We start from the raw sequence: 16568 nt of genomic DNA on the forward strand, positions 1-16568 counted from the left end.
AACACAATCGGGTGCTGCCAAAGTTTCATTCCTGCCTTTCAAGCCGCTTGCCTGGGAGAAGGCCAAGTCCAGTGAAGGCAGAAGAAACACTTCTGAATTCCCTGGAAGTTGTGAATGGAGGTGTCTGTTTTTAATTGGTATTGAGCTCTGTCATGGGGGCTGATGCTAAGCCATTGAGTAAAACCAAATCGGATGCAGGTTTGCATGTAAAATTGATTGGAAACTGTCTCCTCCAGTGTCCATGGAGCTAACGGGAAGAAATACGTGCCTCTATTATGTTGGCAGTCAGGGAGGTGGTGGCAAATCTATCAGCAAACAGACCCATGGAACCTCAACGGGGAAACTTTTTTTCACTCTCTTTTTTATTTAGTTTACTGTCATGGAAATGTTTGTATTAATCCTCCCTAAGAACTTCATTTTGGAAAAAAGAAAAAGAAAAAGCTTACACAGAAGTCTGAATAAACCTCTACGTATTAAAGAAGAATCCGTATTCATTACCTACCAAAACAAGAGTACCAGCCCCAGATGGATTCATGGGTGAATTGTACTCAATATTTAGGGAAGAAATGATATCAATTTTCTACAGTTTCTTCCAGAGGATAGAAGTGGAAAGAACGCTCCTTTAACTGATTCTATGAGAGCAGCATTGCCCTCATACCAAAACCAGACAAAAAATTACATTGTTTTATGCAAAGGAACATTTCTGTAGAGTCTTATGATGTCAGTTACACCGGGGCATTATTTTGAGACCAACCAATTGGAGTTTAATGATAAAAAGAATTGAGTATTTCAAGTGTTGACATTGAGCTTTTTCAAAACTGGAATTTTTTTTATGGCTTTTCAAACCAGAGTGGAAAAGCCACTGAAGCATCCTACAGGTTTTAGTTTCTAATAAGGCAAATACCTATTGCTATAATCCACATAAACAAAAGCCCCCCCCCCCTTTTTAATGGAAAAGTGTTCTTGAGACAAAAAGTTAGAAAGCCACTGTGGAGTATCCCTCACTGTGATAGGTCCATTTCTTGCTATGACTTCATAAGGAGTCATTGTTATGGAATTCCAAGTACCTATATAAGTCCCTGGCTCAGCCTAGATTTTTCGTCCTTCTAGCTTAGGAAGCTGGCTTTTGGTCACCTGAGGGACTTTCACCAAAATTAAGTATTTTCCTTTTTGACATTTTGTTTATTTTTGCTTATTTAATTTTTTTTCCTTTTTTATCTTTCTTATTTTTTTTAATCCTTCTAGTTAGAATTTTGTAATTTATATTTTTTCTGTTGCATTTCCCCTTTTATTTTCTTTTTCCTGTTTTCTTATTTTTCTTAACCTTTTACTTTTCCCAATTCCTCCTTTTTAAATTTCATTTTTATGAGTTTTTTCTTTATTCTGTTCCATCTTTCTCATTTTTAAATTCTCTTTTCTTTTTCTAATTTCTTAATTGTGAGAATGCATATTGAGCAGAATATATGATGTTCCCTTCTACATGTCCACGGAATGTAAAAACCTCAAGAAACTCTTTGTCCTCGGTCCCATCAAGGGAGATAGAGGTGATCATGAAGGTTCTGTGAGTGGTCATGGACCACAAGAAGGAACTAATGCTTTGCATAGAACCACTCTCTAACCACAAGGAGCCTGGGCAACGGAGTTGATGGTGTCCATGGGCTACATGTGGGAAAGGAGCAAGGACTCACAGGTGGGTCAGAAGTATGATGAAGTGATGGTAATCTCTGTACGTGATCTGAACCAGATGCCCCCCCCCCACCAGCCTGAAGCCCCACCCTTGGGCTGGGCCCACCCACAGCTGCCATTTATACTCATCCTGCAAGGTACGGCATCACACCCGAAGCAGTGGAATTTCAGTAAGCCTGCCATTTCCACCTCTACCTTCCAGTCTGAGAAGAGTCAGGGCAGCAAGACAGAAGAATCGTGGCTTGAGGAAGACCGGGAGTTAGGACAGAAGGCCAGCAGCTCAGCCAAAGCGTCTGCTAGTCCCCTACCTGGCAGAGAAAGGAAGACCATCCCAGCAGAGTCCCCAACATGGCCTTGTAGCCTCCCTAGCATCTACACACCAGAAGCAGTGATGAGTCCCAGATGGAGCCAGCTCCCCCTTCCCTGCCATTGTATCCCCCAAAGGAAATGCCACGCCTTCCACACTGGCAACTGAGATAGGTGCCTGACCACCAGAATTTGCCTGATGGTATAACCCCATCCTCTCCCTCTGGCCATAGCCAGGGCCTGCAGGGGGTCACTGGGAAGGGAAAGGTCCTTCACCTTCCTCCGCACCTGTGTCGGAGGTCCGCCAGAAAGACTTGGCTTGCGTCTGAGCCTGGAGACGACCAGACCTCAGGTAGCCAGAGCAGTGACAGAAACAAGAAGACATGCAGGGAGGGCAGGCGTGCTCCCTGAGCTTCCCATGGGGCATGAAGATCGTGAGCTCCACGGAGCCTGTCAAGGGAGTATGGGAGATGGGCCAGGTACTGGACACAGTGCCGGCAGGAACTAAGCAGGACGTAACTGATGCCATGCGCTCACAGCCTGCCGCGAGAGGACTTTGTGCATCCAAAGAGAGAGGGGCCTACGTGCTCTGCCTTTGCTCACAGGGTTCAGACGAGAGGATGGCTGGCACCTCCACAGCCTTCACAGGCAGTCTCCATTTTATAAGAGAACGGCCCTGAATGCTTCGAAATTCTCTTGTGATCCAGCTGAAAAAAAAAAAAAAAAAAAAAAAAGCCTTCAAACCACTTTCTTTGAGGGAAATCAAAGCCTGGTGAGATCACACTAAGAATGGGACAGAGGTCAATGAATTGTAAAGGGGACTACCTTTAGGGCTATGACATTGGCTTTTCTTTCTGGAAAAAAAAGGCCTGAGGATCACATCTATCTGATCGATATTTCTGGGAGACAACCTTTTCAATATTTATAAACCTCTAACAGTGTGTTCTCTCTCATAGTCCCGTAGAGTTGGCTGGGCTCAGCTAGGTGGCTTTCTCTGCTTCTTGTGGTCTCTCCTGGGCTCACTCCTGTGGGTTCATCCAGCTGGTGGCTGGGCTAGGGTAGAAGGTCCCAAAACGGTCTCTTTCAGCCATGTGAGGCCTTAGTGTTGATTGTGAGCTGGAGTGCCCCTTCCCACAGCAGGAAAGCCAGAACTTCCCTCTAGCATGGCAGTTGGAATCTAAGAGGAAACATTCCATGGTGACAAGATCCAATGGGAAAGTGCTTATCAAATCCTTGCTTGCCTCATGTTAGTGTCCCACTGGTCCTAGCAAATCACAAGGCCAAGCCCAGAGTCAACATAGGAAGGAATCACACAGGGATGAGAGGACTGGGAAACACGACTCACGGGGAACCGTCAATGTCACAGTCTACCCCATATTGCTGTATAGCAGAGCAACAGGCTTATTTAGAGAACCCAGTGAAAATGGTCCTAATGGTAAGTTTTACAGCTGAGGGTCTGCACACAGAGCAGCAGAAGAAATGTGAAGTCTGACAGTATATCCATTGTCACTGTCCATGGGGTCCATCCATGGTCATTCTGGGCCATCAAAAGCCATGACTCCCAGGGAGGCAGGGTCTGATTTAGAAAGTTCAAGTGTACTGTCAATGGCTGTGTTTCATCGGTTTGGGAGCCCAGAAGCTGGCTGCGGTGGAGAGTGACAAAACTACTGTTGATGTCACACGAATATTCAGGACAGAATCTAGCGCGGTCATTGCCCAAGGGTTGGTGCCAGCGTAGATGTCAGTAGCCTGGCCAAACCCCTTGCTGACTGGGAAACTGGGGCCTCTCTGCAAGGACTGAGGTTTTGGGGGTTGGGGCATCTTTCCTTATCCGTCTGTCAGGTGTCATCCTTGCCTCCCAAGGAAGTCCCCTACACTCAGTTATTTTTAATGTACAGCTGTACCCTCTTCCCCTTTCCTTTATTCTAACATGTTCTGCTCTTGCTGATTTAATATCTGCATTCTGCTGGCCTCTCAGCCCTGGGAATAGAGAAATCATGTGTTTTCCTCATCACCATATCTCCAGGGCCATGGATGTTGAAGCTGAACATCGAAAACTGCTTTCCCTTCTTTCCTTCCAGCACCTGGATCACCCTGAATCACTGTTTACCTCTGAAACCACCCACTAAGAAGCAGGACAGCGACCCCCACCACTCTGTCCCTCTGACCAAGGCCCCAGGCAATATCTCTGTTGGAAGGAGCAGCGGCCACAGGGTATGGCCCTCAGCAGGAATGATGGGACCCTTGCCCTCTGCCAGACTCCTGTCACACAGATGTCAGCCAGACCCTCGCTTCCTGTCCTTGGAAGCTCAACCTTCCATTCCCTGTGTAGCAGGACCCCAGCCAAGTTCTCAATCTCAGTGGGGATTCGTGAAAGTCAGACATGTCACCAGGTCTCCCTGAGGTTTTTGTTCCAGTGAATTCCGGATCTCTCCCTCATCTTGCATGTTTCAGCTGCCCCTGTCTCGCCATCCCATAGCTGCCCAGAGAGGCTCAGCTCCTCTACCTGATTTCTCCTGAACAGCACTCAGTCAAGGCCATTGCCTTTCTTATTAGAGGTTCAGGGTATAAGTGTGGGGGTTCCATCAGAGAAGAGCACAGCAGATAAAACAGACTGTCAGTCATCATTAGTCTTAAAGCCTCTGGCATCCCCTTTCCCTCGGCCCCATCCCTCCCTCACTGGGAATGTTCGCTGCTGGTCTCTTCTGTTTCCTCCAGACTCAACTTCTTCCTGGGTCCCTTTGTTCCCCTTCACCTCCCTCCGCCTCACCCTGGCTCATCTCCTCCCAAAATAATCCTGCCTCCCCTTCTTCCTCCTCCTCTTCCTCCTCTTTCTCCTTCTTCTAGTTCAAAAAGCAGTCTTTTATCTTTTGAAGGTTTTTTCCCAACTTTATTAAGACATGATTGAAGAACACTAAACTGCACACATTTAAAGTGTACAATTCTCTGTTTTGACAGACACACACTCTTGAAACCATGATCTCTCCAACAACATTTCCATGACCTCCCCGCCCAATTTCCTTGTGCCCTTTTTCATCCACTCCTTCATCCATCACTACCCCCAAGCAATTGCTGATCTGCTTTCTCTGCTTATAGATTAGCTTATATTTTCTAGAGTTTTGTGTAAATGGAATCAAGCCGTATGTATTTTGTTATTTTGTTTGTTTTCTTGTTTTTTTTTTTTTTTTTTTTTGCTTGGCTTCTTTCATTCAGTATGATATCCTTCAAAAATGCGTGTGTTAGAGGTTTGTCTTTATTGCTGGGTAGTAGTAGCCTGTCCTATGGATATTGTTGTTTATCCATTCATCTACTGGTGGACTTGAGTTGTTTCTGGTCTTTGGCTTTAACAAAGCTCCTAGAACATTCATGTACAAATCTTTGGGTTTCATGCTCTCATTTCTCTATGGTAAATACCTACGAGTGGAGTGGCTGGGTCATATGACAGAAACTGCCAGACTGCTTTCCAAAGTGGTTATACTGTGCCACACTCCTACCACCAACGTGTGAGTTTTAATTGCTCTATATCCTTACCAACATTTGGTATGGCCAGTCATTTAGAATTTCATCATGTTGTTGTGGTTTTGTTTGTTTCAATGCACAGTGGTTTTGCTACCTCTTGGCTTCATTTCTACCATATGTTTAGATTAACCAGATTAATATATGCTTAGATTAGCCAGGTTATGCCTGCTGTGCAAGTGAAGTTAATAGTGTCCCTTTTACTCTGTGAAGTGTCCTGGTTTGTATAATAAAATATGTGATTTCTTTACTTCTATTCCAACTGGTCATACCCCTAGGCTGTCTGTCCACAGCCACAAAGGCTCATCAAGGCATTATGCTCAACAAAGACTTTCCTCCTCTACAAAGGATTTTCATGCTTTTTCTGAACATTTGTTCTCCTATCACAACAGGATTCCAGGAAGAAAGGATTGGCATAATGTAGTTTAGTACTAGAGTTGCAGAGTGGGGTGGTGGATGGAGGGAATAAGAGGAGAGAGTCAGACCAGGTCCTGATGACATCATTTGAGTGGGATGCAGCCATGCTTGACATAGGCTTTATTCCTTAACTTTTGCACACAAGAACACAGAACCCTCACCTTTTTGTTTTGTTTTGTTCTGTATAAGCTAGTGTAACTTGTATTTCAGTCACTTGCGATTAAGCCCTGACTAGTATGCACAGTAGGGGAATGTGCCCCAAAAGTTAATAGCTTTTGCCAAGCCCTGGCTGCCTCTCATTTCACATCTAAAGTGCTTTCTGCCTTCCCTAAGAGTTACTGTTTTTGCTGACCTAGCCCTGGGAATTTAAAGCAGGAGCATTGGTCACATTGGTTGGGGGAATGAAACTTCAGAGGACACTGAATGCCCAGGGTCAAAGTATTCAAAACTATCACCACATGGTTTGTTTAATCGAATACTCCAGCTCCCTGTACCCGCTGTAATTCAGCAGGCTCTTTAATCTTTAACTACAATGTCATTTAGTGGTATGATCCAAAAACTGTTCTGAATTTTGGTAAGCAATCTCCCTTTCCATCTAGCATTTTCTGTCTTAATGATTAAATTTAATCCTTATAGGAACATAACCATATTTACTCAGAGCTATACGTTCAAACCAGCAACCCTATTAAGAGATGTCTTCCAGCACATCTCTAATCGGTGGTTCATGCCCTCTCCTAGCAGGGCAGTGAGTTACTAACGTTGTGAGGACATCTCTCTCTGAGCAGTGCAAAGGTAATTCTCCAGTGGAAGAAAAGAGGAGGTCGAAAGTCTGGGAGGGTCAGAAGTTAAAAAGATCCCATTCAGTCCCCTCTGGAAATGTTCTCAGCTTGACTGCTGAACTGAACTGAGCGAGGCCCCTGACAGGCAGGTCTCCTTCCCCACAAGGAGTACCCAGACCCTGCCCCATGCCCCAAAGATGATGTAAACTCGGGCTATTGGCCTGGTAGTGTTTGAGCCCTGGGCTCTTCTTGCCGTAAAGCAGCTTGCCTGGTCTCCCCTCGGGCAAGACTAAACACCCTCCATCCCGCACATTCAGCCCTGGGTCTCTGATAAAATCACTCCCCCCAACCCCCCAAGAGCTGCAGGACCCAGGGCAACCTCGGTGTGACCGGCAGCCTGAGCATCGGCCCCGCCCACTCAGTCCCTAAATCCCGCCTCCGTGCCCCCGCGGCCCACCCCTCCCGCCGTGGCCCCGCCCCTGCGCTCCCGTATTCCATCTCCACCCCCACGCGCTCGGGCCGCCCCCGCGCACCAGGGCCCCGCCTCTCACACTTCCCGGCTCCGCACTCCACCCACTCGAGTTCTGACCCCGCCCCCTCGGGAGCCGTGGTCCCGCCCCCGGACCCCAGGGCCCCGCCCCAGCGCGCTCGGGTTCCGCTCTCCCGGGCTCGAGTCTGGCGCTCGTGCCCCGCCCCCACGTTCCCTCTGGAGTCCCGGGAGGAGTTGCCGCGCGGGGGGAGGCGTGGCCGTGGTGCCGGCCGAGGCGCGGGCGGCGCGGCCAGGACTTTGGCTTTGACACGGACGGCGAGCTGGAGCTGTGGCTCTGGTGCTGGGCACCGACGCGGTCCTGGCGGATCCCGCGTCCGAGTCGGGAGCAGGACTTTTCGGCTAGATCAACGCAACTGCGGCGACGCCGCAAGTCCTGGTGCAGCCTCGAGACTTGGTGCAGCCACGGCGGCCGCATTTCGCCGCCGCTACCGCCTCCGCGCAGCCCTGCTGCTCTTGCCGGCTCTGGGAGAGCGACTCTGAGAGTTTCTCTCGCAGAAAGAGCTGAGACGCGTGGCTGGAGGCGGCCCAGCTACTGACCATACATGCGCGGGCACCCGTATTGGAGGCAGGGGGCCCGCGCGGTCCTGGGCTAGGCTCAGGCTCCTGAGCCGCAGGTGGAAGGACGCCTTGGGGGAGCAGCGGAGAGGTGGGGCGCGGGGACCGGCGGCGGGTCTGGTGGAGGTCGACAAGTCTGTTCTCGGTACCTGCATTAGTAAGGACGGGATTCCCAAGTTGCAGATGGTGCTGAGCGTCAGGAGGAGGGGTGGGCGTGGGAGATGCGCTCTCCGTTCTTCCTGGGCCCAGGTGGGGGCGACCTAAGCGGGGGATGGCCTCATCGCTGCCAGAGGTGAGAAAGGCAGAGACCAGAGATGTGGGCTGATGAGGGTAGGTCTCTTTCCAAGAGAAGCAGCTCATAGTCTGTTTGGACCTCGATATGACAAAAATCGGACCTCTCCAGAGGAAAATCCATAGGGGCCAGCCTCATTGTGTGTGTTCAGGAGTTCATGGGCAGCCATCAGCCTGGGACTCTCCTGGTTAAAACTCCTGCTCTAGATAGGGAGTGCTAATGCAAACTGATTAACTGATTCAATCGATTTGTGTGTTTATAAATTTGTTTTCCAGGTGGCCAAGTGAAAGGTACTTTTGGACACCCTGAGCATGGAGATTTAGTGTTTGTCTTTGGTAACTGTTTCATTCCCTGCATCCTGAACCTTTCCTCCTTCTGTGCCAGTAAGGTCTATTGGGCTTCCTCCCTAGCCAGAAAGGAGTTCTGCGGTGGTGAGGCCGTCCTGGGCCACTGACCCTGGCCGGCATGGGGAGCACGCTGGGCTGCCACCGCTCCATACCACGGGACCCCTCAGACCTGTCCCACAACCGCAAGTTCAGCGCAGCCTGCAACTTCAGCAACATTCTGGTGAATCAGGAGCGACTGAACATCAACACGGCCACAGAGGAGGAGCTGATGACCCTGCCTGGTGTGACCCGTGCGGTGGCCCGCAGCATCGTGGAGTACCGCGAGTACATCGGTGGCTTCAAAAAGGTGGAGGACCTGGCGCTGGTCAGCGGCGTGGGTGCCACCAAACTGGAGCAGGTCAAGTTCGAGATATGCGTGAGCAGCAAGGGCAGCTCGGCGCAGCATTCTCCCAGCTCCCTGAGGCGGGACCTGCTCGCGGAGCAGCAGCCTCACCACCTGGCCACCTCTGTGCCCCTCACCCCACGGGTCAACATCAACACGGCCACCCCGGCTCAGCTCATGAGCATACGGGGCCTCACAGAGAAGATGGCAGTCAGCATTGTGGACTATCGCCGTGAGCATGGGCCTTTCCGTAGCGTTGAGGACCTGGTGAGGATGGGTGGTATCAATGCTGCCTTCCTCGACAGGATCCGACACCAGGTGTTTGCGGAGCGGTCCAGGCCCCCATCTACCCACACCAATGGAGGCCTGACCTTCACCGCCAAGCCTCACCCCAGCCCTACCTCGCTGAGCCTGCAGAGTGAGGACCTGGACCTGCCACCGGGGGGGCCCACCCAGATCATCTCCACACGCCCTTCTGTGGAGGCCTTTGGAGGCACAAGGGATGGGCGGCCAGTGCTGAGGCTGGCCACTTGGAACCTGCAGGGCTGCTCAGTGGAGAAGGCCAACAACCCTGGAGTGCGAGAAGTGGTGTGCATGACCCTCCTGGAAAACAGGTGAGGGTGGGAACCACTGGGGGCGTTGGGTGTGAAGGCAGTTCTCGAATGGCCTCACCTGGGCATGCAAACAAGTGGACTTTTTGGGGAATAGGGAGAGGGCAAGACTATTTAATCAGTGTTCTTGAGGACCTAGCGGTACTGTCAATGTGGCTGAGCTCTCCTGCTCTAGAATTTTTTGAATACAGCCATTCGGGCTTGTGGCCCATATCTTGAAAACGAGATATATCCGATATCAGTTCCTAATTTGGGGGTAAGTGGAGATTAGGTTGATGTTATTGCTTTGGAGAATGCTGTTTGACTCAGAAGACTTTGTGGGGTTTACGCCAAATCAGGCACTCAGAGGCCTGGGAACCATTGCATAGTTTTGCATATGAGAAGGGAGATTGTTGGATTTTTTTTTTTTTTTTTAATGAGAGGGAAAGTCACATTTGTCTCACCAAATATGCCTATTTGTGTGCACAAAATCATCTGAAAAGGCAGGTATTTGCAAACACATACGCTGTGTATATTCACCGAAATGCTGTGAATGAATCACTCCTCATTCTTTTTCCTTATTTAGCCTGAAGTTGGTGTTCAGGCCCACAATTGCTGCCCCAAATGTATGTAACCTCTCTTGTCCCCATAGCCAGGAAAGGTCAGGCTTACATGTGGTGAATATTGGCCAGATTTTCCCATTTGAACCACAGGGAAGAGACTTGTAGGAAGGACTCTTACCACAGCATGTTTACATCATTCACAACACTGCTCTCTGTAGGAACTTCCGTTACTGCCCCCCCCCCCATGAAACAAAACAATATCATTGTAGCAGTTAGCTCCTGCTGTTAGTAAAATAGTATAGTGTATCATGTAATTAGCTTTGGGAAGGAAAAGAAATATTTTTAATGGTCTCGTCTGGGTCAGAAATCCTCCGAGCCTGGTCTTGAGGGACCGTACCCCTGCTACCAGATGTAGGGTGGCATGTTTGTGGCCACTGGCTACTTGCCTTTGCATTGGCTTGTCAGTGAGCCTGATGGGCAACAGTTTAGTGACAAGAATTGAGTTCTCAGCGGGCAGTCGCTGTGCGTTGTGGCAGAGCGTCAGGATAAATGAGTGAGGAGAAAACCAGGTCACACCGTTTCCCTGGCACTGTCCCCATGGCACACTCTCATCACAGGACTGAGGGATTGTGCAGCAGGTTAGAGAACTGGACTGGGAGAGCTCCTGAGCGCTCCTCCTGCACAGCTGTGTCCCCTGTCTTGTGCTATAGCTCACTCCTTTTGCAGAATCGCCTTGTATGCAGGTGAGAACTAGACTCAGCGCTGGGTGATATTTATCAGGAACGGCCTGATAATTGTTCTCTTTATCCATTAGCAATGGAGGTGCGTGTGGGGGGGAAAGAAGAGGGGCGGGAGAGGGAGGGATGGCTGTTTAATTCCTATCTTGAGTTTTCTTAAGGCTCCGTTTGGGGAGGTGAAGGGGCTGAATCAGGATCTGAAGTCGCCCCAGAGAGAATGATAGACCAGGCAGCTCTTGCCCATTTACTGTGACAGTGGTTTTTCAAGTGTGGTGTCTGGACCAGCATCAGCGTCAGTGACTGACTCAGAAACCCTGGTTTTCTGTGTTTTCACACACTGTCCGGTGGTTCCAATACAAACTGAAGTTTGAACCCCATTGTGCTGTTCATTGGGCGATCAGCTGTCCCTGTGGTTTTCTCTGTAAAGCACCTCATCAAGGTCCGTGAACTCACAGACCTTCCAGAACTTTCTAGGTACTATGTTTTCTTAGATTGTTCTGATCATCCCTGTAGTTGTTCAACTTCACGATGCTCTTTCTGGCCAGAGTTTGAGGGGCTTATTCTGCCTCTAAAACAGATGAATGCAATGGGTAGGGAATGGGAGAGAGAGCAAGGGCCGGTTGGCCTCAGAGTGGTCTTTACTCTGCAGTGTAGACCTGGGTCAGCCAAGGGCACACTGAGGAGAGTACTAGCAACTCTTGTCCTGCATGGAATTAGGACTTCTCCTGGTGTTTCTTCTTTGGATTTCCTGGAGGGATGGTGGTTTGTTGAAGTCATTTAAATACTGTCCTCAGGTGAGAGGAAGAACTTACCCAGGCCTGGTAGGGATGGAGAAGGAAACACCTGTAAGTAAGCAGGAAGGTGACCTATATCCCCATCGCATTTCTCACACCTGGCCAGCTAGGTTGTCCTGTGGCTTGGTGGTTTCTTTGGCCTGTTCACAATGTGTTCAGAGTGTTCTGGGCACTCCTAGCATCTTATTAGTGTCCAGTCAACATACATTAATGGGCTTAGGGCTTGGTCCCCTGTAGAGCTGGAGTAGCTCCATTTGTCTATGACTGTCCCAGGGCACCCAAAGATGGCTGCCTGTTCCAGAGTGGGTCCCATGTCCTCAGAACAGAGTGCACATTCCCCAAGAGCTGTGTGTTCGTCCTGATTCACAAAAATCTCTCGCATTCCAGTTGATCCCTTTATTAGTAAGAGGACATACATGTAGTGTGAGCAAGAATGAGTGCTGGTAATCTTCAAGGTGGTTCTTATTTTTGTACATGTGTATGTGTAATACAAGTCTTGTTCATGTTTGCTGATACTGCATATTCATTTGGTTCCCCCATTAGCCTGGGAGGGGGGTAATGCTTGTTTCCCCCATTAGCCTGGGAGGGGGATGATGATGCTCCATCTCTGGGTGAGGAAACTGAAACCAAAGAAGTTAAACGACTTGCCTCCATCCCATAGCTCATTAGTGACTCAGCTGGGACTAAGACCCATTCCTTCTCACTGTAGTCCCATGCTCTTTGCAGGCACACTGTGTTTTGTAAGCACACCGCCTTCACCCTGCCTCTTGTTCAGGCATCCCATCCTCTGCCTACAGAGGCACTACACTTGCCAGTTTGTGTGCCAGTCACATTTAAGAAAATAAATTCATTGTAAAGGCACAAAAAAAGAAAAAAAAAACCACCTTGGCTCCACACTTTCTGTGTAAAATCAGTGAAATTCCTTAACCTTTCCAGGTCTCAGTTTTCCCATCTGTTAAATGTAACTAATGAAAGAAAAAAAAAAAAAAACCTTGAAAAAAAGGAAAAAAAGAAAAAAAAAACCCTTCTTTTGTAAAGGGAATCGCTAGCTGGCTCTTCATTTTCCTTTCTGTGGGTTTGCTTTCTTCTACTAAAGGGTGCCAGAGTAGGACTTCAAGGTTAGAGACCTTTCTTGCCCTGAAAGGCTGCCCCTGGATGAGCATGTGTGAGCTACAAAACACCGAGTCTTACGTGAAGACCGAGGTAGGACAGCAGAAAACTAGCTAATCATGCAGTCACCAGGAGCCTTCAAGGACATCGCCCTGTGGCACAGAGCTGATGGGTTTCATCACATTCCTTTGCCAAATCTCAGTCTCAGGCAATGTTTCTCCTCGTCCAGTGTTTATGAGGCAAGACAGAAAGAGGAATGCTTCTGCTAAACATCCTGGCAAAATTTGGGGACAGCCCACATATGGAATGAAGATTAATTTTTAATTTTCTCTTTTTTGCTGAGTAGCTCTTCTATTCTGAAAAGTCCCTTTGGTTTTTGGAAGCGTAAACCCTGGAGGAGCAGACGTTGACAATCTCCAAAAATAAATATATAAATAAATAAATAATAGGTTTACTATCCTACTTGTGCATTTCCCCACGGCCTCTGTCAGAAGGGAACCTGTCGAAGTTTTCAGCTTTATAATGCTCTAAATCTGTTTCCTTGCTACATGTCTGTCTGCAGTATCCAAGCACAAGGTGAATTAGTATGTTGTGCAAGATGGGATTTTAGTTGATCAGACTTGATTAGTAGAAGCCATGTAGACACAAGCCGTGTTGTCATTTGATTCATTCATTGAAAACTGTGTGGAGTAGCGGCTGTGTACATGCAGATGCTAAATGTGGGAATCAGGTTGTCCTGTTATTTAACTTGAGTAAAGTAAATGGGAATCAGCTTGTGTGACTTAGCCTCCAAAGAGTCTGAGAAACCCAGATTTGAGGTGGAGTGTGATTGATTTCAGGTTGCATCTTTCTCATCCCAATAATGAGCTTATCCTGGGAGACTGAACGGTGAGTAGATGCAGCCAGACATAACATCTGAGGCAAAATGGCCAGCAGTCCTCTTAAAGCAGAAATAATGAAAACTGCTTTGACTGTGGAAACTGAGGCGCAGAGTGATGAGATAGCCTCTGTGTGGCCTTCAGAAATGTGGATTGCGGTCAGGATTTGAAGCCAGGCTCTGTGTGATTTTAGGGCGGGGAGTGGAAGTGTCTTTTCCCAAACACCGTGTCCTTTTACTGACCCGTGGCCCACCTGCTGTTTCCTCCCTGTCTTGGGCCTCGGGTGGCCAGGCCTCAGAGTTTCACCTAGACTTCTAGGGCTCAGTCAGGCCCCAGGAGGCTTCTGCTCCCTTCCTGTTTTTGTTCCTCTGAAGGACAGGGCTTATGGCCAGAGGTAGAGCCATTCAGAGGGCGTCAGGGCCTCTCCACCCAGCCCCTCAAATGTGAGTCTGTGACCTTGGCTCAGCTCCACGGCAGAGTTCCGGTTTTGTGAGCCAAAGAGTTCTGGGTGGTTTCCAGAGGGAGAGGTGGTCTTTAATAAGACTTCTGTGGATTAATAAGAGGAGATGGTGTGGCTGAAGGGAAGTCCTGGGGTGGGCCCGGGGCAGGCTTTATTTCACCAAAGGGAGAGATGTTAGTGTGTCTTACAAGATGGGCCCATTTAGGATCTGATTTTGGAGGTTTGATAGTACTGCTTCTCCCAGGGGCTGTTCAGTCCTCTATTATTTATTTCTTCCACAGATACTTTTTGAGCTCTCATTAGGTACGAGGTTCTGCGTCAGGCCCCCCATAACAAGATACTGTCCCTGCTCTCATGTGAGGAGCTAGACAAGTCAATACATGATGGATAAAGACAGATAATGGCGAATGCTGAAGAGGATGGAGGCGAGCTGAAGAGAAGCCTGCTGAGGTGGATGGGGTAAAGGAAGACCTCAGCTAAAGCTGATGGATGAGAAGGACCCAGGCATAGAAAAAGCTCGGGGGAAGAGTACTCACTAGAGGACCCAGCACGTGCAAAGGCCCTGAGAGTGCTTGTTCTAGACAGAAAGCCAGAGTTCTGGGCATGGTGGGTGGCAGGGAGTGGAGGGGGGCAACAGAAGGAGGGGAGGCAGGGCCAGATGGATAGGGCTCTTATTTTAGCAGGAGGAGGCCATAGAGGATTAGAAGCAAAGGTTGGTGACTTACCTGTTACCAGGCTCTTCTAGCTGCCAGAGTAGGGGGAGGCGCTTGGAGCAGGTCCTGGAGTTAGGTAGAGGGTACAGTTTGAGAAGGTTGAGTTGCAGAGTCAAGGTTACAGAGGATAGTGATGGGGTGAAGGGGGAGTGGGTGATGATGAGAACATCCTTTAGCAGCAAGGACTGGAAGGCCATGCCTGTGTTCCAGATGTTGGGGGGATTAACCATGTGGATTCCTAGAAGGCAGGCTCAGAGGGGGTTAAGGAACCCCAGGCTAGCCCACGTGACTATGCATTGCATTAACGTGATGCAGCTTGCCAGCCTCACCCCTCCCCTCTCTTCTTGCCTCACACTGGATGGGTGCACGGTGCTTCTTCTGGACAGGGAGGGTCTCGGTCCATAGTAGATGGAGGAAAAGGCCTTGTGGTCTGTCTTCTGTGCACAGAAGATCATGTATCTTATGGGGCCGCTTTCCTTACAGTATCAGTTACATATATAACAAGGGCATATTTGGGGGGATTGGGGGTAACTATTTCTATTAAAAGACATTTAAATGAATTTAATTCAACATCAATTAAGAACCCCCTCTTTATCCCCTCCCCCCAGTGGCTTGGGATCACAGGGAGAGACCACCCTGTGGTTAAGGAGTTCACAGTCCGGGTAGGGGACACATCCATTGGTACTTACAGCATGCCATGGGCGGGGCTGTGAGGGAGGAGGTGACGTTTAAGCACAGGGATCTGGTACCTGTCTGCTGGGCTCTGGAGATAGATCAAGTCCTCATACAGGGGAAAGATGTGGGGCTAGGACCAAGTCAGGTGGCTTGGAGGGAGCTAATGTGGAGAGGAGGGTGGGGTCTGGGCGTAAGTGTGTGGTGGTCCTCACAGCGAAAGCCAGCAGCCCCCCAGCAGTTCCTGACACTTTGGGGATCCAGGCTGGCTCGCTGGCTGGGCTTATAATCCGAAATACTCAGGGAGCACAGTAGGTTCCCGAGAACCGTGCCTCACAGTAGGGAATAGTATTGAGGTAGGTGTTATTTGCGGTGTGTTATTTTTATCTCAAAATTACCCTACTTTACACAATTTTTATCTCAGAATTCCTTAATAACAGTCTCTGTGGATAAGAAAAGGATGCATTTCACCAATATTTGATGTGCTTGTCACAGACACCCTGGTCTGAGTGTAGTGATGCACAGTTGAGTGGAAATTTCACACCAGTGACTGCTGGTCATCGAAGCAGCCAGCAGATGCCACACAGAAATGTCCCGCTGCCCCTCCAGGTGTGTGGTCCTCCTCAAATATTTAGGAACCCCGGAAGCTTCCTGACCCAGCTGCTTGTGACTGTCTGCAGGCACGGTAGGTATAGCAGCTTTTACAGCAGTATTTTGATTGACAGCTGCCCAGTAGCTGGAGAGGAACCCTGTGGGTGTGTGCTCAGAGTAGAGGTTTCATTGTAACGGAAAGTCTTGAGTTCTTCTACCAAACTGCTGGATAGAGAGACCCTGGGTTTTCTTTCCTGAGCACAGCTCCCCACCTCTGTTGCTTTGGCATTTGTTTCCAGTGGCCCTGTTTCCTGAGAATTCTATTTTGGTTCCGTCATTACCTGATTAAGCTGTTAAACTGGGCCTTCAATTGTTTTATCCGGAGACCACGGTAAACTCCCGGAACGCTTTACCGCGGCCAAGACAATGTTGTTCATGTTGCCTCATTTAAGGCCGCGTGCATTTGGAGTGCGGTTTTACCGTGTTCCAAGGATCCCAATCCCATTGGCTCACCCAGATGTTGATAGGTGACGTCTGTACTTTTGTCTTTCTCAGCTTGTGCTAAAAGCACTGTGTCTTTCCAGGCAGGAGGTCTCAGAGGGATTGTTGTTTTTTAAACTACTGCTCCAA

General features: G+C 49.0%; 1 protein-coding gene across 1 annotated transcript in view; it reads left to right on the forward strand.

Annotated features, from left to right (window-relative positions):
* The first annotated feature begins 7425 nt into the window (after positions 1-7425).
* The window catches only part of EEPD1 (endonuclease/exonuclease/phosphatase family domain containing 1), a 108987-nt gene continuing 99844 nt past the window's right edge, over positions 7426-16568 (forward strand). Inside the window, exons 1-2 of the mRNA XM_059171553.1 lie at positions 7426-7900; positions 8377-9444. Coding sequence (XP_059027536.1) covers positions 8567-9444 — 878 coding nt within the window. The 5' untranslated portion in view covers positions 7426-7900; positions 8377-8566. The remainder of the gene's footprint in view (positions 7901-8376; positions 9445-16568) is intronic.

This window comes from Mustela lutreola, chromosome 4 (genome assembly GCF_030435805.1).
Source record: "Mustela lutreola isolate mMusLut2 chromosome 4, mMusLut2.pri, whole genome shotgun sequence".
Classification (NCBI taxonomy): Eukaryota; Metazoa; Chordata; class Mammalia; order Carnivora; family Mustelidae; genus Mustela; species Mustela lutreola.